General features: G+C 40.2%; 1 protein-coding gene across 2 annotated transcripts; it reads right to left on the bottom strand.

Moving 5' to 3' along the window:
• Positions 1-245: 245 nt before the first annotated feature.
• On the bottom strand, positions 246-21,707 carry LOC107707104 (AT-rich interactive domain-containing protein 2-like). Of its 2 annotated transcripts, none has more exons than XM_016510995.1 (21): positions 21,218-21,707; positions 21,031-21,124; positions 20,321-20,418; positions 14,837-14,970; positions 13,417-13,635; positions 13,266-13,333; positions 13,115-13,184; positions 12,735-12,985; positions 10,842-10,938; positions 10,545-10,754; positions 10,228-10,392; positions 8,315-8,390; positions 8,096-8,230; positions 7,775-7,968; positions 4,571-6,819; positions 2,732-2,874; positions 2,509-2,647; positions 2,357-2,427; positions 2,147-2,276; positions 1,975-2,066; positions 246-370 (listed from the first exon to the last, which is right to left on the bottom strand). In XM_016510995.1, exons 1-21 carry the CDS (start codon positions 21,307-21,309, stop codon positions 259-261), a joined length of 4,839 nt encoding a protein of 1,612 aa, XP_016366481.1. In that variant the 5' UTR covers positions 21,310-21,707; the 3' UTR covers positions 246-258. The 2 variants fall into 2 exon arrangements, with proteins under 2 accessions (XP_016366481.1, XP_016366482.1); XM_016510996.1 differs by having other exon boundaries at positions 2,732-2,871; positions 21,218-21,705.
• Between the last annotated feature and the right edge of the window lie 1,614 nt (positions 21,708-23,321).

Raw genomic sequence — 23,321 nt, 5'->3', positions numbered from 1 at the left:
TAAATAAGTGAAAATATAATCGGCTCAAGTAAGAAAACCAAGCTATCAAGTTATAAAGAAAAAACTAAATCTAGCCACACCTCTCCCGCACCGTTGTCCACTTGCCCCGCCCACAGAGAGGGGTGTGTGGGGGGGGTTTAGGGAGACGAACGGGAGCTTTCGCCCCGCGACCCAATGACGCTGGCGACCTGTGTGTGGCAGCAGAATGGGGAAATGGGCTTCTCGTCTCCTTCCGAAGGTTTCTAGGTTGAGCTGAGCTCAGGCCTGCAGAGAGCGTGTGAGTTCGTAAAGGCATTTCGCAAGCGTGGTGGAGACCTCCATAGTGCTCAGCGCCAGCACAGAGAGATGATTTTCATGCCGCCTTACCAACCTGAACACAAACACACAACAGACACTGACTACATTTATGAAGCCTACTTTATGCCGTTATTAACATTTTCTTGTTTTTTAAACACCAGCTGGAACAAGTGAATCCCAAAAAGTCACATTTCATCCCAAAATATAAAATATTTAGTTAGTTACATTAAGAACAACAATAATTCTAATAATAATTACTACTACTTACTAATAATTATTAATAACAGTATTAATAATTTTAAAAAGACAACAATGAAGTCTTTTAAAAGCATTAAGAATTTTTGCAGATACATTTATGAAAATTAAAAATTTCTTACATCTTACAGAAATTGAAATTTTATAGAATGTTTTTTTTTTAATCTTATTTTGTAGAAATGTAACTGTAAATTTCATTACTGCAATGCAGAAATTTTTGTACTGTACTCCAAAATTCTTATAATTATAAAATTATCTAAATATTTAATGATATTTAAATACTTTTCAGTGTTATTATATTTTAAAATTGGAATAATAAAACTGATTTATTATATCTTTTTATTTTAATGTGAAATATGGCCCAACAATGTTAAAATAAAGATAAGATTTTTTTTGCATTGTTAAATTTTCATGACAATTAAAACATTTCTTAGATCAATTTTACACAAATGGATGTTTTTTTAACAAATGTAAACTAAAAAAAATACAATAAAAATAAAACACAGAAATTGTAGAAATGGTTCTCAGATTTTTATTACTGCAATGTAGAATTTTTGTACTGTATTACAAAAAATCATTAATGATCAAATTATCTAAATATTTCAATACTTAGTGTATATAGACTATTATATTATTATCAATATTAGAATAATAAAAAATATTTCTTAGTTTTCTTTTATATTATTGAAATATGACCCCAAAAATGTTCTTGATAATATTTAAGTGTGTGTGTGTGTGTTAGTGCTATCAAATCGGTTAATCGTGATTAGGGTTAGGTTACACAAACCTTTTACAGTTTGTTTACACAATATGTGCGTGTACTGTGTGTGTGTGGATGAGTAATTAATGACAGAATTTTCATTTTTGGGTGAACTAACCCTTTAAGCAATATTTGAGAGTAAAACGTTTAAAGATCAATGCTATCAGAAAAGAATTTCGAATCGTACTTTTTTGTAAAATGAAAAAATATATTATATATATATATAAACACAGGCATATATATTAGTGCTGTCAAATCGATTAATCGCATCTAAAATGAGTTTGTTTACATGTGTGTGTGTACTTTATATGTATATATAAATACACACACATACATGTATTTTATATATATATATATATATATATATATATTCATATTTATGTATGACTTATAAATAAATATTACATCTATTTCTGAAATATATACATGTATGTGTGTGTATTTATTATATAAACACAAATACACAAACATTGTGTAAACAAACTTATTTTGGATGCGATTAATCACGATTAATCGATGTGATAGCACTAATTAACACACATGCATATATATATATAAATATATATATATATATATATAACCTTTTGGCATAAATGATTATGAATTTATGCTACAAATTAGAAATCTCAAACACAACAACCATACTGAAAAGGTTTACTTACTTCCGTCCACAATCTGAGTACTTGGCGATGCTCTTTAACGTTAAGGCAGCAGTTAGTCTAATGTGTTTGGTCATTGGCCCCTCTTTATCGTCCTGAGCAGAAAAAAACACAAATAAAACATTTCAAGCTATAAGCAGCAGAACGGTCATTGTTGACATGATGCAATACTGACTGTGAAGTCCCTGAACACCAGGTTCCGTGAGCCCCTGCGTAAAGCCATCAGAGCTGCACTGGGGTGGTTGACGAGCGCTTTCTGTGGTCTGGGAGGAGGCGGAGGACTGCTGACGGCCGCTGGAGGAGACCTGCACATCAACACAGTGAAAATCTCCATCACAATCATCTACAACCATAAGCCAGCAGGAGCTAAAGAAGTCATACACACTTGGAAGTCCCTTGCGTTTGCTCCTCCAGTTTGAGTGCAGCTGTGAGCGCTTCCCTCGAGCAGTGCTTATCCTGCAAAACACACACTCGGATTAGTCAAACACACACAGGGATAGATGTCATCTATAGAAAAAGAGAAAGACGGGATCTTGCCTGCAGGTGTGTGATGAAGGATAGTCTCTGGCGAGGAAAAGGTTCACAGCCCTCCCATTGGCACTGCCCTGGGTACATGTCTTTACTGCCATGATAGGTAGCTGCATGGTAAAACACCTGTGATGGCGTGTCAAACCACCTGCAACAACATGTTAAAGTTAGCATGAACCATCCTTCTCAAGAACAGCATCTGTAAAGCAGAGCGCATCACACGCGTCCTCACCGTTTGCATGCCTTCCACAGACATCTGAAGTTCTGTCCAGGTTTACGTGCTTGATCTGGAGAGAGGGCGGGTGCTGGAGAACTCTGATTGGTTCCCTGTGCAGCCGGATCCACTGGAGGCGGAGTCTGCACTGACACAGGCTGCTAACACACAGGAAAATTGAAAATTGGAATACATCTGAATACATCAACTATGGCACACAACAACAATAATAATAATAATAGTATAAAATGATAAGCATGTTGTGAATTTACAAATTCTTGCTGTTTTTTTTTTTTTTACAGTAAGTGCAAGAACTAAAAAAAATAAAGTGCCATGCAAACAGAATCATTCATAGATATATCTAATTGTTTTCCTTCACTTAATAAACTCAAAATAACAATGTGTAAATATCGCTCACTATACAAACTGGGTACTTCATTTGAGTCTAGAATTATGCTAGTGTTTTCTTTGATTATTTTATGATTCTTTTTCTCATTTTGATTTTGTAATTGGAGGTGTGGCCTTTGTCATTATTAACTGCTCTAAATGAGTTGTTGTTAAATTTGCTGATACTTTTGCACATTTTGTAAGCTTGAGGAAAACTGGCCGACCGAAATGCTGCAAATAATTTCGTAACTATGCAAGTTTGAGTAGCGTGTGGGATTTATGCATTAAAAAAGTTTATGAATTTGCAAGAATGTTTTTCAGTCCAAAAACAACAGAAAAACAAAATTATTTAAGAATTGTTGCATAATAGTTCATTTCACCTATAATATGAAAACTTTTTACTTTCATTACAGCAATTTGAGCTTCATCGGAATATAAGCAATTGAAGTCAGTTCACAGTTCACATGGAAATAAAATCAACTACAATAAATCAACATCTAACAAGCATCTAAAACCGACGAGTAACTAAACTTGTTTCTAATTAAGACACTATCATTGAATAGGGTAAACATGTACAGATATCATTCTTTCACTAGTTAACAAAATCACAGTACAGACAGTAAGACAATTGTTTTGTATTACAAATTCATAATTAAATATGCACTAATTAAATATCAAATTATATTATATTAAATATGCACTGATTTGCGTAATTTTCCAGTAAAGAAATGTATCCACTGGATGAAGTCAGGTTCAAAAATTCATTTCAATCTGTTGACATTGTAGTTAAAGGTTTCTGCATAGAGGATTTTGGATTTCTTCTCCTATCACCATATAAAACTACTTTAAAGGGGTCATATGATGCGATTTCAATTTTTCCTTTCTCTTTGGAGTGTTACAAGCTCTTGGTGCATAAAGAAGATCTGTAAAGTTGCAAAGACTAAAGTCTCAAAACCAAAGAGATATTCTTTATAAAAGTTAAGAGTTAACCCACACCTCGCTTTTTAGACCGATGAGCTTTGTAAAAATCGAAGCGTTTCAAAAAGGCGGGGCATAGAGGAGAAACAATAATATACAGTATGTGGAAAATAATGTGTTTCTTGAACTTTAAACCGCATAAACACATTTCATTACACCAAATACACAAAATAATGTTCTTTTTAGCAGCATCATATGACCCCTTTAATCTAATCTACATTAATCTAATGGAACTATCAACAGCCAGAAAAAGTGTTACATAAATCAGGCCAATGATATATGAACAAACCCAACTGTAAAAAACTTATAAAACTAATTATAAATATAAAACTAATGTGTAGATTATATATGTGCTGAAAAAACCCACAGCTTTTAAAGATATGTACAGTAACTGAACAGATGTAAATAGATAGTGTAATAAAAAACAGGGAAAAAAAGCATTATGTTGTAAACTGCACCATTCTGAAACCACGAATTAAAAAAACACATTACCTGAGCATTGGTTTCAGGGAGCGGCGAGGGCACACTTGGTCTCTGCTGCGCTGCATTCTCTATTGCTACTTTTGCTACTGTGCTTGGGTCTGCGCCCGCCGGCACGGCCACCATGGTGGCGCAGTTACCAGCATTGTTGGGGTCGCTGATGGTCACTATCCGTACGCCCATTTTGGTGGGGATTCCGGAGGTACCTCTGTCCCCGTCCTCCAGCGGTCTCTTCAGTGGCCGGCTCTCCGAGGTGCCGTTAGCAGGAGGGAGCAGGGGAGCCGGGGGCGGTGGCTCGGAAACGGGCGGAGGTGGGGAGTGGTTATGAGGTGGGTGCTGTTGCCTCAGGCCCAATGTCTCTGAGTTGGGGCCGTTGGAGATCTCAGTGCCGTGGCTGGGCCCATTGGCCAGGCGTTCGGCCTGCTCTGCTTTGGCAGTATCCTGCTGAGGAGCAGCAAGAGAGTCCTTGAGGCCGAAAGGCCCGTGCGCTTTCTGAGGCAACAACACCTCACCATTCCCCATGTGTTTGGAAGCCTTGTGATTTGGAATGTTTTTGCTTGGATGGGTGGCGTCCGATCGATCAAAGTCACACACCCCGTTTACCATTAGCTTTTTAGGGTCCGAGGGCGTCTGCTTCCCAGGGCCGCCGCTGTCGCCGCCTTGCGCCGCAGGACCGTTCAACGCCTCTGCTTGGCTGTTCCCTGAGTGGTATGGAGGTAGACTCGAGTCAAACTTCCTCCCATTGAGCAACTTGGCCGCAGGTCCGTCCACCTCTGCGGATTCACCATTGCTGGCTTTGGCCGAACCGTCGGTGACGGAGTTGTTCTCCATGACCTCGATCTTGCGCTCGTGGACGTGCAGCCCTGTGGCGTCCTTGGCCGCCTCCTCCTTTTGGCAGATGATTTTGTCACCTCGGAAAGGCGGAATGGGCGTGGCTCCAGCAATTGGCAGAGGTGGAGTCAACTGCAGGTTGATTGTGGGCGGGGTCTGCGCTCTCTGGCTGGGGAAGCCAGAGTTTGGCACTACTGTGAAGGTAACTTGGTTGCTGGGTGTAGCCTGCAGAAGGGTGCCAGGGGTGGAAGTGGAAATGATCTGCCCTGGGAGGATGGAGATGGGAACGGCACCGGTCGCCTGCAAGGGGCTCTGCATAAGTTGCACGTTTAACTGCGGTTGAGACGCCACCGGACCGCTGTTGGTCACCTGGTATATGACTTGCGGGCTTGGCGCTCTGGTGCTCGCAGGAGCGGGAACTTGCGGTGCGGGGAGTATGAGTTTTCCACCTGGGGTGGAAGGACCGCGTTTCGGAAGCAGTAACTGTTTGATCAGACTGGATTCTGTGGAGGTAGGTTGGGCTGGGGGTGGAGGAGGGGGCGGAGTCTGCTGAAACTGGCGCTTGACAGACAGCATATGGCTAACTGTGTTGGGCGGGGCTTGCTGCATGGGGGCGGGGTTGGGGATCGGTGCATTTGGGGAAGCGGTAGACTGCGTGGTCTGCGGTTGGATGGTTTGAGGACTGGGGTTGGTCAGTACGATTTGATGGATGGCTGGGGCGAATGCAGTGTTGGGTTGTTGATTCTGACTGACGATGACTAAGCTTTGCTGTTGCGGTTGCTGCTGTTGAGGTTGAGGCTGTGGCGACTGGGCTTGTGGTGCAGGTTTGGGGGCGATATTTTGAAATGTGACGCGGTTGCTAGTCATGCCTGAGACAGTCACGACCTGCCCTCCTGCCATCAGCGGAGTGCAAGGAGCACTGACATACTGAGGCGGCGCAAGCACCACAGCCTCTTGGGAAGGGGCACCTTGCTGTCCCTGAGGGGCTTGCATGCGCTGTTGGGCCACCGAAGGACAAACACTTCGCACTCGACCTGTAAATACGTGTCCCTGGGGCGGCGGCCCCTGCTGGATCAGTGTAACGGGAGCGTGATGGAGCAGGGGCTGCTGGATAGGTGAGCCGCTGTGGTTGGGAGCAGCAGGTGCAGCAGTGGCCGTGGGGATGGAGCTCTGGATCATGGCTGTTTTGAGAATGTCATTGGGTCGTATGGGAACTGGGGCGGTGGCAGGAGGGCATGGAGGAGGAAGTGCAGCTTGTCCTGGAGGGTTCATGGGGAGTCGTGGAACAGTCGGGGCTGGCGCAGGAGCACTGGGAGCGTTGGCGTGAGACATACCGTGCATGGTGAAGGCCACCTGTGGTGCTGCCTGGCCGGCAGTAAGGCTTAGTGCTGGTGCCCGGACAAGCTGCCCTCCCACACCAGGAGGCAACACTGCATGGACAAACGAGAAAGAACAAATCAGCTATAAATGCGACTAGCTTACCGCATTAAACAGTGAATGGGCTTTTGTTTTATTCTTACACCTGGGTAAATTAAATCTGGTGTTCAAGTTCAGCACTGCACAATGGGGTTAACTAGGGTCTTATGATTTTCATGATGCAGAAAACATGGGCAGAATTGCAGAATCCAGTCATAAAAATGGAATTTGCTGTATAACAAAGAATTTGGCAAAATTTGGATGAATAAATCAAAATATGGCCGCACACTTATTCAAATCACGATAATGACTACTGTCTGTGAATATTAAACTGCAAAAAGACTGCTTTGTCTCAAAGTAATAATAATAAGTATAAGAATACATTAAAGATTAACATACAATAACACACATTTTCCATCCATGTTTTAAACCGTAAACAGTTGCAGCACTTCGTTTGCCCAAAAAAAAAACACACATTTCATAGGGCACTATTATTGTTAAAATTATGTTTTCAATTGATGTGTAATTTTTTATTAAAACAGAAAAAAATAGTATTTGGGAAAAAATAAAACAGATTTCATATGGCCCAAGGTTAATATTCTTATTTATATATTTACAAGATTATTTAACTTAAATTGTTGCCTGAAGTCTTCTGAAACCATTTTCAAAGTGAATGAATATTTATTTATAGGTTTATGATAGGTTGTCTGTTGCTTAACAACTTGCTATAACATTACAACTTCAAAATTTTCACACTACATAGTTTTCACGCCACAATTCAGAGTTTGTGAAAATAAACCAGAGTGTTTAAAACAGTGCTAGATTCCGTTTATACTAAGTATGAAACATTTAAACCAGTTAAAATGGGCTTTTAACCAGGGTTTAAAAAACCCAAGATAAAGTGCAGTGTGAAATATCTCTCTTGCTAGAATGAGAGTTCTTGAACCAATAATAAAACTGTATCTCTACCTGACAAGGGCTGAGGGGTTTCTGAGGGGGCTTCGTGTTTGGGAACTGGTGCAGGACTGGCCTGCTGCTGCTGATAATAAAGCTGGACGGGAAGAGGAATCGGCCTCTTCCGCACACCAACCACATGGATTTGAGCCTGCCCACTCAGCCGTGTGTCCTCCACACGCTTCACCGTGTGATTAGGAAACAGCGTCCTGAGAAACAGACAAGCACAGCGTTGATTTTGTGTTTGAGTGACGAATTTAAGCATTCAACATTTACCATTTGGGACGGCACAGCTACAACTTCACAGCATCTGCCCAACAGTTCTATTAATCTCACCTCAGGCATTTGTAGAAGTTATTGGATGTTAACACTCCACCCCGCGCCATCTTGCTGCAGGTCGCCAAATAATCAGAGTACATCTCAGAGCGAGAGACCGAACCGTCTGGATGAACCTCGAAATGAGCATTTAGCCTACCAAGAGCAGAAAGCATTCATAAAACACTAGAAAACATAACAGATTTGAGAAATGCAAGAAGGAAAGACAGTAAATCTTACCACTGAGTTGTGAATTTCTCTCCATCTACTTCCACAATCCCAGGCGGAGGCGTAGACTGCACAGGCGCCCTGTTCACTACAAACAAACAAACGCAAACACACTGTAAATACAAATTACATGAACTCCTTCCTCATTCATTTTCCATTTCAACTCACCCTTTCATATTGATTTTTTTGTGGGATATTTTAAAATCCTACCTTAAGATTTAAAGCAGTATCCACAACAACAACATCCGTTTAAAATGATCTCCTATTTTCTGATAATATTACTCAATATCATAAACACTGATGAGGGAATCTACTTTTGCGCTTTATCATAACGCTGCAAAAAAAAAAAAAAACCTAGGCTAATTTCCATGAATTTTTGGAGGTAAAGTTACCTTCATAAAACCTATAAATAAAAGTTTGGGGTCAGTAAGATTTTTTTTTCCTTTGAAAAAAACTTTTCAACAGTATAAAACAATTTTTAAAAGAGGAGTAGAATTATTACAATCCAATAAAATACGCGTGACAGACAATGAGCTCTGACATGATGTAAATGTGCATTTTAGTTTCCACTTCATTCGCCTGTTAAAAGTGTAACTATACATTTAAAGGGGTCATATGATGCTTTTTTAAAGATCATTATTTTGTGTATTTGGTGTAACAGAATATGTTGACATGCTTTAATGTTAAAAAAACACATTATTTTTCAAATACTGTACATTATTGTAGGTCCTCTATGCCCCGCCTCTCTCAAACGCTTCGTTTTCTACAAAGTCCCGCCTTCCGACAAGCGCAGTCTGCTCTGATTGGCCAGCTGACCCAGTGCATTGTGATTGGCCGAACACCGCAAGCACTCGTCGGAAATGTAACGCCCCTTACCATAATCACGAGCTTCATTTTTCAAAATAAATGTAAAGACAGAGCCCGAAAGGTCTGTCGCGTGACAGACACAGTGATGAAGCTGGTATGTGTTTGTGATGTGACCCCCTCTCTCTCTCTCGCTCTCGCGCGCTCTCTCTCTCTCTCTCTCTCTCTCGCTCTCTCGCTCTCTCGCTCGCGCACACACACACACACACACACAATGCGCAAAACACTGCATTTGAACAGTCAATAGCAAATACTAAAACTAATAACAAAACAGTAGCTGATGCAGAAGCGCCAGATTGTCATAGCAAAGTCAGAATTACCTCCTCTCCTAGGTTCACGAAACGGTCGTCCATAAAATGCATTGCTGTTCTGTTGTAAGTAATCTTAAAGATTCCTAAATGCATCTACTTTCGGAAGGCCAAATAAAGTGCTTTTGCTTTCGCCTAGAAACACACAGCGTCTCCCTGACATGCTGCTTCAACACTAACTGCGGTTACCGAAACCACTCCTTCTTTCTTTGCGTGCACATTTGGGCAGCATTATGCAAATATTTCCACATAGTGACATAGATATGTGGGGGCGTGTTAGAATGAGCCGTTTTAGGGGGGCGTGGCAGAGTCTTAACTTTGATAAAGAATATCTCTTTGGTTTTGAGACTTTAATCTTTGCAACTTCAGGGATCTTATCTATGCACAATCAGCTTGTAACACTCCAAAGAGAAAGGAAAACTTGAAATCGCATCATATGACCCCTTTAAGTACTGAATAATGTTAATTATATGCACTTACTATAAGGTCAGGATGAGGGTTGGTTTACGGTTAGTTGCACGTAATTATGCATAATATATTGTTATTACTATAGTAAGTACATGCAATGTATAACAAGGACACCATGAAATAAAGTGTTACTGCATTTTGCATCTGTCCTATCTTGCATTGTGTGTAAATCACTTATTCTCAACAGTTATTAAAAGAGAAAGTACTTCTTGTGATATTTGATTATATAATTTTGCACATTTCTAGCACACACAAAAACAGAAAGCGGATGCATGGGACACTTACCAGCGCCAGGAGTGCCTTGCGTGGGTGGGGGAGCGTGCTCGACAAGCTGCGGCCGAACCTCTGAGACCTGACTGCTCGAGGCCTGATGCTCGATGAGTTTTACTGCCGTCAAGGCGTCCGGTCCAAACGTGTGCAGGTCCACTGACACCAACCGCACTAGAAGATCTGATATACAAACATGCAAAACATGTCAGTTCACTGCTCCTGATGGTTAGTGGTGCATCAAATTCGGTAACCTAATTTTCAGGCTGAAACACCACAATAAATGTACGTTTTTGAAGGGAGGAAATCGTTGACGGAAACATGTGAACGCGTACCTATGCTTCTCTCCACGGAGGAGATTTTAGAGCACGTGATTTCCCCGAGCTCTGCCAGCTGGTGCAGGACCTCCAGCGCGGAGATGACCAGCATGACGTCCGGCAGCGTCAGGAGGGCGATGACTTCTCGGTACGACTCCTGATCCACATACTCGCAGATCAGAACGCCGTTATCCTCCACTTTGCTCAGGTTCCCGAGAATTTCCATGGCTGCAGGATGCAATGGAAATAATTAGCAACTCTCACAGAAAACCGTACGTTTTACTGCACACACGGTTCACCCAAAAACATACTTACCCCTCATTTTGAGAAAACGATCCCGTGACAACAAACACTTCGTGATGGTGTGAAACATCAGATGAGTTGTTCGGAAATCAACGGGATCCAACTGAAGCTGGAAAAAGGACAAACAGACAGATGGCATTTGATATAATACATAATGTACATAAGTTATGATTATATTGTTTTATTAGATTATGTATTTTAGCTGTTTTGTTCCATAAAACCATATGATTACTTGCTTTTTATATTTTATTTGAACCAATTATTACTGCCCTATTGTTATTATATATGTATTTTAAGTCATTTTAAAGTTTATTGTTTGCTTAGGTTTATTTTTATCACAAAAAAAAAATCCAATTACTCGATTAACCGTTTAAATAATCGACCGATTACTCGATTACCAAAATAATCATTAGTGACAGCCCTAAACTACTCTAAAGCAATCTTTCAGGAAAATGTTTTTAAATTAAGACAACTACAGTGTTTCCCCTAGGTTTACGGCTTTGAGGAGGGGGGTCCGTTTTTTTGTGTTTTTTTTTCTGGACTCCTTTTTAATGGTTAAATTACATTTTATTAATCAAAACGCATGTCTAATTAATTAAAATCATGAAACTTAAACAATTTAACATCAATTTATTAAAAGTTTAACAAATATTACATGTTTAGGACCCTATGAAATGTTTTTATTTTTCCAACCTTATGTTTTATTGTAACCAAATTCTGTTTTAGCATGTCTAATTATTTGAAAGCATAAAACAAGTTTTACAATAATATAAAAACAATAATTTATTCTTACAATAGCCTTATGCTTTTTTGCTCAGAAATTCTGTGCTGTGGATTTACATTTTGTTTTAAGGCATAAAACATTCATTTAATCTATCTTTTAAGTAATGAAAATTAAACAAATTAAATTTTTTGGAAAATAAAGGTCATTTAATATTACAATTAAAACATTGAAGAAATATTGAATGCTTATTCCTTAAAAATAAGGTTTTAATAATTTTAGTAGTAGTAGTAGCAGCCTGTTACGTACATTCTACTTAACAATAGTAATATATTTCTGCCAATGCCCTCAAGTTAAACCGAACTTTTATTTTGACGGGTTGCCGTGAATACCATTACATTTCTGTGATGACATGCCCTGGAGGGGGGGGGGGGGGTGCCGTGGGGGGGGCGGGCCGCCCCCCTAATATAATGGCAGGGGAAACACTGAACTATATAAATTGTGTTAGTTTGTTAAGATTATTATGATGCATAAAACGTGTAAGTTGGTTAGTTGGTGTTTTAATATCATGCCAGCTTCTTTGGCTATTTTCATGGTGAGAAACAAGTTGAAATAATATAAAAAAGCAATTTAAAAACCTATCCTCTGGTTTCAAAGACAAGGCTTAAACCTAGTCCTAGACTAAAATGTAAATCTGAGCTGTTTCAACTGAAAGAAACTTGCACTGACTGATCTTAAAACATGTCAGTGCCTTTGTTTTGTCTTAAGATGCACACCAGTAATGCCTTTTTCTAAGGCATGTTTATAAAAACTACTTAAATGTCCTAATTGAACTATGGACTAATCCTGGTTTAGGCTAAGCCCTGTCTATGAAACTGGGCCTATATGTTTGCCTTAGATAAAAATTTAAAAAAACAACAACTGTAAAATGGATTCAGGTTTGACAGTGTAACAAAAATTTGAGGGTGTTTGTGGAGTAATATAATTTCCTAAGAGATCTCAAACCACAAAACGTGTAAGAATCATAAACATTTGTCGTTCACAGAGCTTATTTTCAGCAATAATCCAAACGCCAATGGATGGAAAAAACCTATTGGGTTTTTGAAAAGGGAATCTTGGTGATGCAAACAAAAAAATGTTGTCATTGCAGCACTCTATAAAGACCTTGTAGATTGTGGACTAACCTCTCCGGCGACGTTGCCGAGCGTGTCGAGACCCAGCTGCCGCAGCTGGATGAAGGTGCAGTGCGCACACAGTAAGAGGAAGCGCAGACATGTGCGATTAGCTGCCAGGAGTTTGATGTTGGCCTCCTCGAAGGACAAGTTCCTCAGAATCATTGCCACCTGCAACACCCGCTGGCCCTCGACGTCTCCGATGCCTACGGCACGTGCCGTGTGGAAGAGAGGAGTGCAGACGTCCCTCGTCTCCAATACGTCTGAAAAATACACAATGCACACTTAGTGTTAAGTAATGCTTGGTTAAAACACATCGACTAATCAAAGCCAAACTACAATTCACCACATCAAAGGAAACAAGAGTAGCCGGGACGCAAACAACCACATACTTTGGGATGTGCAGCTCTTGTCTGAGATGAGATCTTTTACTTCATTGTCTTCAATGACATCTTTCCAAAACTATGAAGACAAGAAAATAAGAGAGTTAAGAGCGCAAGAACAGAAAGCAAGCAAGAAATGCAAGTTGACATCTTCTCTTACCCTCACAAAGTCCCGTGACGTTTTCTCCTGCCAGTCTGTCCCAAATAGAGCAGAAAAGCTGCCTAATGCTGAAAGACAAACATATGTAACGTTAGCACACGCATGCCGTCCCAAAGTGCAAATACTCTAGTAGCCGCAGTATTAAACGCACAGTCGTCGAAGACTCCCGTGTGCGCCAGCAGCAGCGTGACGAGTTTGGGCTCTTTTTCTAGCTGCATGGAGTGCTTGCTCTCGTTGGACAGGAGCGTGCACACGTTAATGGCGAAGTCCACCTCGTTCGGGAACCCAGACAGGAGAGACAGCACCAGTTTGTTGTAATCGGATGGAGGGACGAAATCCGTCGACAGCCCATAGCTTTGGCGGAGATAGTCTGTCAAACAAAAGGATAAGCATAAGATAAACTGTGTTATATTTCTAAAGAGTTCCTGAAGACATTATGAGCAGTCACAGTGTGTCTTGAGACTCATACAAAACTAGACTCAGCCAGGTGTGAATGCATCTGGTTGTTCAGACCACATATGTAAACTTCACTTCTCCCAAAAAGATCTACATCAGCATAGAGAAGATTAGGGGTTTAGCCCTATGAAATATTGATTGCACTTTATTTTACAATCCTCTTCTGCATGTACATACTATGTACTTATTGAAGTACAAAAAAAAGTAAATGGGTAATAACCCTAAGCTTACCCCTAAACCTAATCTTAACCAATATAGTTACCTTGTATTACGCCGTATTTCATTAGATAAGCACATAGGAAGTGCACATACTGTAAAATAGTGCAACCTTTATATGAAATTTTAATTATCAAAAAAGATGTCTACAACAACAGTGTCCTATGAAATTTTTTTTTTTTTTTTTCAGAAATTCGGTGTCATCAATTTTCATTTTTCTGGATTCTGTGCTTTATGGTTTAAAACAAATGTGTTATGGAAAACTGTGGTTATTATTTTTGCCATACAAGACTATATTCATGGCAAACTCAAGAACAATATTTAATACAGTCTAAATATTTTATAATTTAAATCAAATAAACAATTCCTTTCTTTTTTATAGCAAACAAAGTGCTACACATCAGAGGTTTAATGTTCAAATTAAAACATGGATGAAAAATTGTGTTACTGTCTGTGTCATATGCTTTGAGAAAATGTTTTACTAAACCAAATTTTTATTATTATTACTTTGAGAAGTACATTCTACGAATTTTTTCAAATTAAACCAAACTCATTTTGGCAGACTGTCATGAAGATCTTTGAGTGTGTGTGTGTATCTGACGATAGTTTAATCACATGAATTGGTAAAATGTTGGTGAAATGATTCTCAGAGCAGTCCTGGAAATGAAGTTCACATGTCCTCAAATAGTGAGACTAAAACCTACCCCAATCCTTATGTAAAGGGAAATATCATCTGTCTCTCTGAAAGGAGTGCAGTGGCAGGAGTACCATTTCCTTCATGGCATTAAGAGTTTTCACAGGTGCAGCTCCAACACACATTAACCCTTTGAGCCAGCTGTGTGTGTGTGTGTGTGTGTGTGTGTTTAAGTCTCAGAGAAGCAGACAGGGCTCATCTGTACCTGATACAGTGTGTTGCTGGTAGTTGTATGACGTGGGTATTGCACCAATCGGAAGCAAATGTTTAGGATTCCCCGGCTGCTCCTCTTCATCTTCCTCTCCAAAGTGATGCACCTTTTCATACTTCTCTAAATAGCTGCAGAGAGACCAGAAAAAGACATCAGCACACAGAATGACAGACAGATAGATACACACTCATGATCCCAGGGGAAATTTAAGAGACATGAAACATCCAGACACATTTATTCACTGACCAGTGAGCACCTGTTTAAAAGACTGAGTGGTTATAATTGTATTGTACACATTTTATAGCATGTTTGAAATAAGCAGACATCGGTTTCTGCATTTAGACGACTGTTTGGAGAGATAATGTGCGAATGTCATTCATTTCCATGAGCAAAACACACACAGACAAACCTGCGTACCTCAGGGACTGAGAAAATCTATTAGCATTTGTATGTAACATGCAGCTTTTCTTTTCACAAGACGTTAACTGATGGACTCTCATTCTGACGGCACCCATTCACTGCAGAGCATCCATTGGTGAGCAAGAGATGCAATGCTACATTTCTCCAAATCTGATGAAGAAACAAACTCATCTACATCTTGGATGGCCTGAGGGTAAGCACATTTTCTGCCAATTTTCATTTTTGGGTGTACTATTCCTTTAAGATGCACCTTACACATTATTTCATTAAGATTTGACAAGATTTCGGAAGTGACACTAAGAATAAACTTATGTTAATCAGCCAAACAGACATTGACACCGATTAACTGGTCTGTCAAATGCAAAGAGAAAACACACATGCGAAAGTCTGCAACCTTGAAATCACACTTGATTAAATCCCCACTAAAAATACTTAAAACACAAGATAACTGCACACTTTACCATATCACACAACTCTGTAACCTCACATACTGAAAGACAGTCAGAAAGCACGAGCGGTTTATTCCAGAGAATCAGGGATCAACCGTATTGTGAGTCAAATAGTAATATTCACAGTCCTGCTCCGTGTATAAATATGACTCATGAGTGGTTCCCTCAACTGAATGAGCTTTCACTTACACACACCTCCCACGTGCTACAATACAAACACTATAAATAGATATCTGCACTCCATAAACACTAGAAAACAACACACTGTACTGGACACACACAGCGTGGACAGACATTCAACTCACTGGACTGTGTAATTGTAGGATTTTAATTAGTGATAGTATCACTGAACAAGATAACTAACTAGCAGATAATCAGACCCACTAGAGAAATGCTAGTTCTCCCTTGCAAAATTCCAATTTATTTCACAATCTAGCTATGTGAATTACGGTGATACGCAAAAACATGTTTGCTGCAATTAAAAGGATAGTTCACCCAAAAATGAAAACGGTGTCATTATTTACTCATCCTCATGTGCGTCCAAACCTTGTTCCTGTGGAACACAAAAAGAAAATATTTTGACGACTGTTGGTAACCAAACGGTTTCAGTTCCCTTTGACTTTCACTGTATTTTTTGTCCATATAATGAAAGTCAATGGGAACCGAAACTGTTTGGTTACCAACATTCTTCAAAATAACCTTTTATGTTTAAGTCATACAAGTCTGGAATGACATGAAGGTGAGTAAATAATGACAATTTAAAATTTGGGGTGAACTATCGCTTTAAATTGTATATCAACGTTATATTCACCACCTGCAACTCAATGAATCAAAAAAACGTAATGTAGATGCTGATGATCGTCTCAGGTAGGTCAGCGTGTGAGTTCAGCCAAACCCAGAGCTGATTACAGGCTGATGCTTCTCGAGACACTAAATGAGGACCTTCTGAAATCATCAGGTTTATTATGTACAATTTAAGTCAGGGGCGCTCAGTCCTGTTCTCGGAGATCTACCTTCCTGCAAAGTTTATCTCCAGCACTAATCAAATACACCTGAATCAGCTAATGAAGACCTTCAGCAGCACTCGATAATCACAAACAGATGTTGAAGGAAGGCAGATCTCCAGCAACCATTACTTTCTTTTCATTCATAAACCTAAAAGGCAAAAAACACAGCATCTGCTGTCCAAACCGGAGATGTAAATACAGAAATGAAGCTGAATGATGAGGAACTACGGCATCCAGTCAGCGCTCACGTGAACGGCCCCGTTTCTGAGGTCCAGACAGAGAATTACTGCCCTCTACTGGAGACACAGAAGAAAAAGGTCAAGTTTCACCTGCAGGAGCTGCTGAATATATGGAGTGTGTCTAGAAGAAAATCAAATAGGACTACAGACAACAGTTATGCAACAAATACATCTTCAAACAGAATTAAAACTGAGTATATGCAATGCAGCTCCTTAATACTACAGTAAAACTAAACTAAAGCAGAGCAGGCTGGGGATAAACTAGAATAAATTAAACACTTGATCATAACATGAGCATGAGGTTCTACATATTTACATGCGAAATTTACACTCTATAAGGCCAAACTGAGAGCAGACTGACCAAAAACAAATCTGAGACCAACGACTGTCTGGCTAGACATGAACAGAGGAATGAAATTATAGCCTATTCTATGTGTTCAGACAATCTGCATTTGAGGCTCATTTGCATGCAATAAGAGTTAGTGATGTTCAATCTGCAAATAAACAGATTCACAAAGCATTCACAAATCAATTAACTATGAGGTGGAACTTCATTTGGGAGAAAATAGCATGATTGAAGTGTAAAGATCACAAAATTCGATGCTTATTTGAAGCAAAAATTTGGTTACACTTTATTTTAAGGTGTCCTTGATACAGCGTAATTACACAATTAAGTACCGAGTTATACTGATTAACATAGTGCTTAGTTACTATAGGCTTTGTTTTAGGGTTAGTTTGTAATTATGCATAATTTACTGTATTAGTTTAGTAAGTACATGTACTGTGTAACAAAGACACTGTAAAATAAACCATTACCAAATATTTCTCAAAAACGGGGAACATGTGAATTATGAGTCAATGAATTGACATGAACTGAATCAACCGATTCGCAAAAGTGAATAAATGATTGGTCTCAGAAAAAAAAGAACGAACCACAACATCACACATGCTCCGATACGCTGTGATACGGACTATTTGCCAATTAAGACATTGACATGTGTTGTTTAGCTGCTCTCCCCTCTTTAGTTGGCAGACACGGAGTGCCTGATTGCAGATGCCACATTTAAATGACTCATTTCACAGGCTCCGATCAGTGCCGAGTGGTTCAGCGGTAAGCGCATCGCACCACAAACCCAAAGACCCAAGTTCAAATCCCTCGCCAGCTCTTCCTCAGCAGCAACGGTGTAAACACACAACCGAATTCCTCTTTTCGGCGTGAGCAATAAGAGGCAGACTAGACAACAGTGTCCTAATGTAGAAACCTGTTCTACTGCAATCCGTCAAACAAGTGCAAATGAAATCCTTCATTTTTGTCTGAAGACTCACACTGGTGAGAAAACGGGACGCTTTGGAGCCAGCGAGCATTTGTCGGTGAGTGAATCAGACTAAGTGAGATCCGACAGAAATGAGGATCTGCTAAAGCAAGATCTTCTCAATCCCTGCAGGACTTCTCCCTTGTGTGACGCGCGTGGGACACTTCCGAGGTTTTCCGCTGCTTTGAGATAAACCTTGAACGCTGCTGGAAAAAAAGTCTTTGTAAGTTACATCTGTAATTAAAACAATCCAGCATCCTGATCCAATCAAAACACCTGCGGCTCAAATCACATTACTAGTTTTGAGTGTTTACATTTATAGTTGCACAAACACACATAATATGTAATACTGCATAATACATACCGAGATTTTCTCTCATTTGATGTTGCAAAAAAAAAGATTCTTCATTACAGCTACTGGATTTCCTCGGAGTGATCATGTCTGTCTAAACTCTTTGGCTTCGCTTCCACCGAGCGCTCCAAAATCCCTTAGAGACGGATACACCTCAACATGACACAAACCTCTCCAGGATATCAAAAACAACCAGTGTTACATCAGAATTGAGCAGCACTGAGACCTTTGATTATGAAAATAAAACCCAAAGCACATCTAATAAAAATATGCATATGCTGCAAATAAAGCCAGTTAAAGCTCATGCAATCTCTCCGTGGAGCAACCTCTGTTGCAATGACTATGAGGACGGTAAAAGACACTTTGCAGAATGGTAATTACGTTTAGTCCGTTGCATGGCAGGTGTATGTCTCCTTCTCACGGCCCACACAGCCTAAACGCTCCCTGCTGCCAAGTCTGTATGTCTCACCCCCCCATAACCTACTAAACTAGAGAGAAACGCACGTGGAAAACCAGCAGCCGCGCTCACTGTAGAGCAGACCGCAGTGCTACGGCCGTACGCTCCTCACTGCTGATACTACAAATATATAAAAACAGTACGATTTTGCATGTGTAACAGCTGGTGAAATGTCTTTGGTGGTTTACACACGAATCAACCGTGTGCATGTTGTAAAACACCATTAACCACATTCATAAACACACAGATAACCTAGAAAGCACAAAACACGTTCTATAAGGCAAAATAAAGTGACAGTTGAAGTCTGAACACAGATCCAAAACAATCATCCACCACTGTAAAGTTTCCTGTCTCTTATTTAAATATACAGGACTCAGCACATGCAAACCAGATAAATGACAAAACTCTGCCTACAAAACAAAAGACTCCTGTAGACCAATGCAAGTGACAGATGCATCCCTAAAAGTGACCCAAATACAACCCTCTAACCTCCTGATTTAGACTTGAAAATCCAACATATTAAAACACTTGTAATGTTACATTAGAACATTTTACAAAGAACCATGTGTTACTCAATAAGTGGCAAAAAACTATCTAAACTAAGGCCTCATTTACAGTTTTTGTCTCATATTTAAATATACAAGAATTAGCACATGCAAAAAAAAAAAAAAAAATGCCTACAAAACAAAAGACTCCTATAGACCAATGCAAGTGACAGATGCATCCTTAAAAGTGACCCAAATGCAAGTCCAAAATAGCCATCTAAATGCCATAAAACTCCTGATTTGCATTTTTAAATCTTTCTATATTAAAAGTAAAGTTGCATTATAACACTTTATAGAAAAAAAGAACTGCAATTAGAAAAGGGTTCAAAGCATTTAAACTAAATCCTCTTATTCAAATATACAGAACCTGCCATGAAAACAAAATACTTCAATGCAACTGACAGATGCATCCTTAAAAGTGACTCAAATACAAGTCCAGAAGCACAATTTACCAGTGTAAAACCTGATTTAGATTACTTTTGCCCCATAATGTTGCAACAAGAGCTGAAATTAAAAACACTGTAAAAAGTATCCTTAATGCAATCATCAACACAAACATACGATCCTCCAAAACGCACGCTTCTGAGTCAGAACCGAGCCGCATGTTTGAGTGCATCGGGGCAGAGAAGCGACTGTAAACATTGAGCACATGTGCCGGAGTTGATCAGAGAGAGAAACTGAATAAGAAAGACTCACCGAAGGTAGTACTGTTTCAAAACAAAAGCAGCATTCGAGCAGCTCCTGGGGAAATTGAAATCCTCGCTCAGTTCGGCCCACTGATTCTTGTCGGACACCTGTAGGGTGATGAGACAGGTGAGAGGGGTTCGGTTCAGATGCAGGACCGTGTGTGTCAGAGTGTATGTGTGTGTGTGTGTGTGTGTGTCCATGCTAACTCCCATTAGCACTCCGGCTAACTTACACTTTCCCATGTGAAATGAATAAATCAAATCAGCAGCCGGGAAACAAGGTGCTCTGAGGCGAACCCGTCCGAGCCCACCGGACCCCCGCGTCCGGACCGCGGATCTGTGCGAGGTTTGCGGCTGTATTTACAGCGCGGAATACACAGGCCTGTGTGCGGCCTACAGTCGCTCAATCCTCCGCCACACGAAAGGGATAAAGCCGCTGGTGTACACGACGGGTCCGGACGGGATTCGGTGTCTTAGCCTCGGTCCGGGTTATCGATGTAAAAGCCGCCCGGTAATTTTGAAGTGAGTGTGTGTGAAAGTGTGTGTGCGCGTCTGGGGCCAATCCATACACACTCACTACACTACACACATACACTCACTCACTCACATACACTTACACAGGCCGATGCACGGCAGAACCGCAGACAGATCCGCCGAACCGGGCTGGAAGAGTGTGTGTGAGATGAAAAATGTTAAGTTTAGTGTGTGTGAGGAACTTACCTTCGCGAAGCCCCCTAAAGACACCACTCTCATATACAGAGCGCCCAGGTCCAGCTCCTTCCCACCCACCACGGGAACCTTTTTAAACGGAGATCTGGGGAGAAAAACAGTCGAATGAGCACCCGTGAGCCGTCCGGACCCCCTCACCGGTCACCCAAGTTATAATAAGAGCGAAATTCCCGCTCACCCTCTGCTGTGGTGAAATTGCCGCAGCTCGTCCAGGAAAGCCTGTCCTTTCCTCCGCTGCACGGGGAGGTTTTTCCCCGTCGAGTTCGCCATCGTTTCGCTGAAATTCGGTCAAAGCCCCGGCTCAGATTCTGTTCCTAAGAGTCCGGGGATCCCATGCTCCGGTCCGCTCCGCTCCGGCGCGGCTGCGTGTTTGAAAAGTTAAAGAAATGACGGAGGATGAGAGGGGAGAAACCCGCTCCAACGGCAGCCCGAACAGCCCGCGAACCCGAGCGAGCTCAGTCCAACGGCACCGCGGCACCGCTCATGGCTGCACGGGAAAACAACGGCACCGGCTGCGCTTGTGTTGCGGTTTGGAGTGGGTTTTTTGACAGTGCGGGACGGACGCGGCTCCGGTTTAATCGCGCACACTGTGAAGCGGCAGCGGGATCCAGTTCAGACAAAAAGACCCGAGGCCGCGCGGCTCCGCGGCGCCCCCATCAGGCAAGCGTCGGTACTGCAACCGCCACAGCGCCGCTCATGAACAATAGACGGAGCTCGCTGGCGCAAAGGGGGAGTCGCGAAACTCCGCCACACAGTTAAAAACGGAAGCCAGCCATGAGCGTCGGTTGGGGGAAGGGAACTGACAGTTTAACGTCATGAACATATTAAAACTTGAGTCAGACAAAGTGTTTGTTGTTTTCTATCCCCACAAAGAACCATGAGATTTATTTAAATGAATAGATTTCAGTATATTTGTTTTTTAAAACGAAGTCACGTGTCAACTACTAACTTGAGTTTTCATTTGTAAAGCTCTAAAAATGTTACCGACTGGTGTTTTAGTGAATTTCCTGCAAATATCGAAAAAATAAAGGGTCTCAGTTAAATATGTGCAGTGTCACATTGTTAGTGCAAATTGTCACATGACCAGAGCAGTTTAATTCATGTTTGCACCATGAGCGCATCAAAGCTCCAATACAAAAGGCTATGTTAACATAAAGATATGACCAAATTTTTGGTACATGTTATATTTAAGGTGTCTAGCATTAATATACGAATTCACAATAATTCAGTTTTGTTGAGTGTTTTCATAGAATGAGTAAACATGTTGATGGCAACAATAGTGCACTGGGTTAATAGTGCATTTAGGTATACATATAAATCCAAGTTGCACTAAAATGTTGCAATGACAAAGTTACAGTGAATATTACACTAAATTAAAAGTTCAAATGTTACAAATAAGTTACAATACTGATGTTGTAATACTGGTAGCACTAATATAACAATTTTATGAAATATGTTACAATAATGTAACAATTTCGAAATACATTAATGGTCTTTTATCTCAGTATTCCTATCAGCATTGTATAAGGGTTTTTATGCATAATAGTAACCCTAGAATGTGATCAAACTTTAGTTTGAAATAGCTGGGCTGATATATATAAAAATTCTGATGACTGCAGAAATATGTTAATTCAGTATACACATTATCCCACCGGCCACCGACCATAAAACACAATTTTTTCCACACACTTTAAAAAAAAAAAAAATACAATAAAATAAAAAAATAATTATTGATTATTTCAAAGGGTTACTAATAACCAGTGTTGGGGGTAACGCATTACAAGTAACGTGAGTTACTTAATCAGATTACTTTTTTCAAGTAACTAGTAAAGTAATGCATTACTTTTAAATTTACAAGAAAATATCTGAGTTACTTTTTCAAATAAGTAACGCCAGTTACTTTGTTTTCTCATGTATTGACTGATAGCTCTCCTGTCCAGTTGAGATAAATCGGGAGTAAGTGCAGAGGCATTGTGTAAACATGATGTTACTGCCATTCTAGACTAAATGCCAACATGTATTTACTCATCTCACTCGCACAAAAACAGATTCAATATTCCTCAAAATGAATAAAAACAGTCAAATGCAAACTCAGGACATGACGCAAATATGTTAAATAACACAAATATCCTTTATTCCATTTTATTAACCAACGTCTTTGCTGCTGATCTTCGATGATCAACCATACTAATAGTGAACAGTCAGATGTTTTTTATGTATTCAACCTTATTTTGTTCCTGGCTAAATATTTTACGCATAAATGTAAATTTTGTAAGTGAAAG

This window comes from Sinocyclocheilus rhinocerous, unplaced genomic scaffold (assembly GCF_001515625.1).
Source record: "Sinocyclocheilus rhinocerous isolate Xijiao unplaced genomic scaffold, SAMN03320098_v1.1 scaffold2160, whole genome shotgun sequence".
Lineage (NCBI taxonomy): Eukaryota > Metazoa > Chordata > Actinopteri > Cypriniformes > Cyprinidae > Sinocyclocheilus > Sinocyclocheilus rhinocerous.
This window is presented reverse-complemented; position numbering and strand designations above follow the sequence as displayed.

What these genes read in the sequence shown, in the direction of transcription:
- LOC107707104 (XM_016510995.1), bottom strand. Translation starts at nt 21,309, where the DNA reads ATGGCGAACTCGACGGGGAAAAACCTCCCCGTGCAGCGGAGGAAAGGA. An exon ending in TCCCTGAAACCAATGCTCAG is followed by an intron (nt 2,875 to 4,570) that starts GTAATGTGTTTT and finishes CCTGTGTGTTAG; the next exon opens with CAGCCTGTGTCAGTGCAGAC. An exon ending in CCTTCATCACACACCTGCAG is followed by an intron (nt 2,428 to 2,508) that starts GCAAGATCCCGT and finishes TGTGTTTTGCAG; the next exon opens with GATAAGCACTGCTCGAGGGA.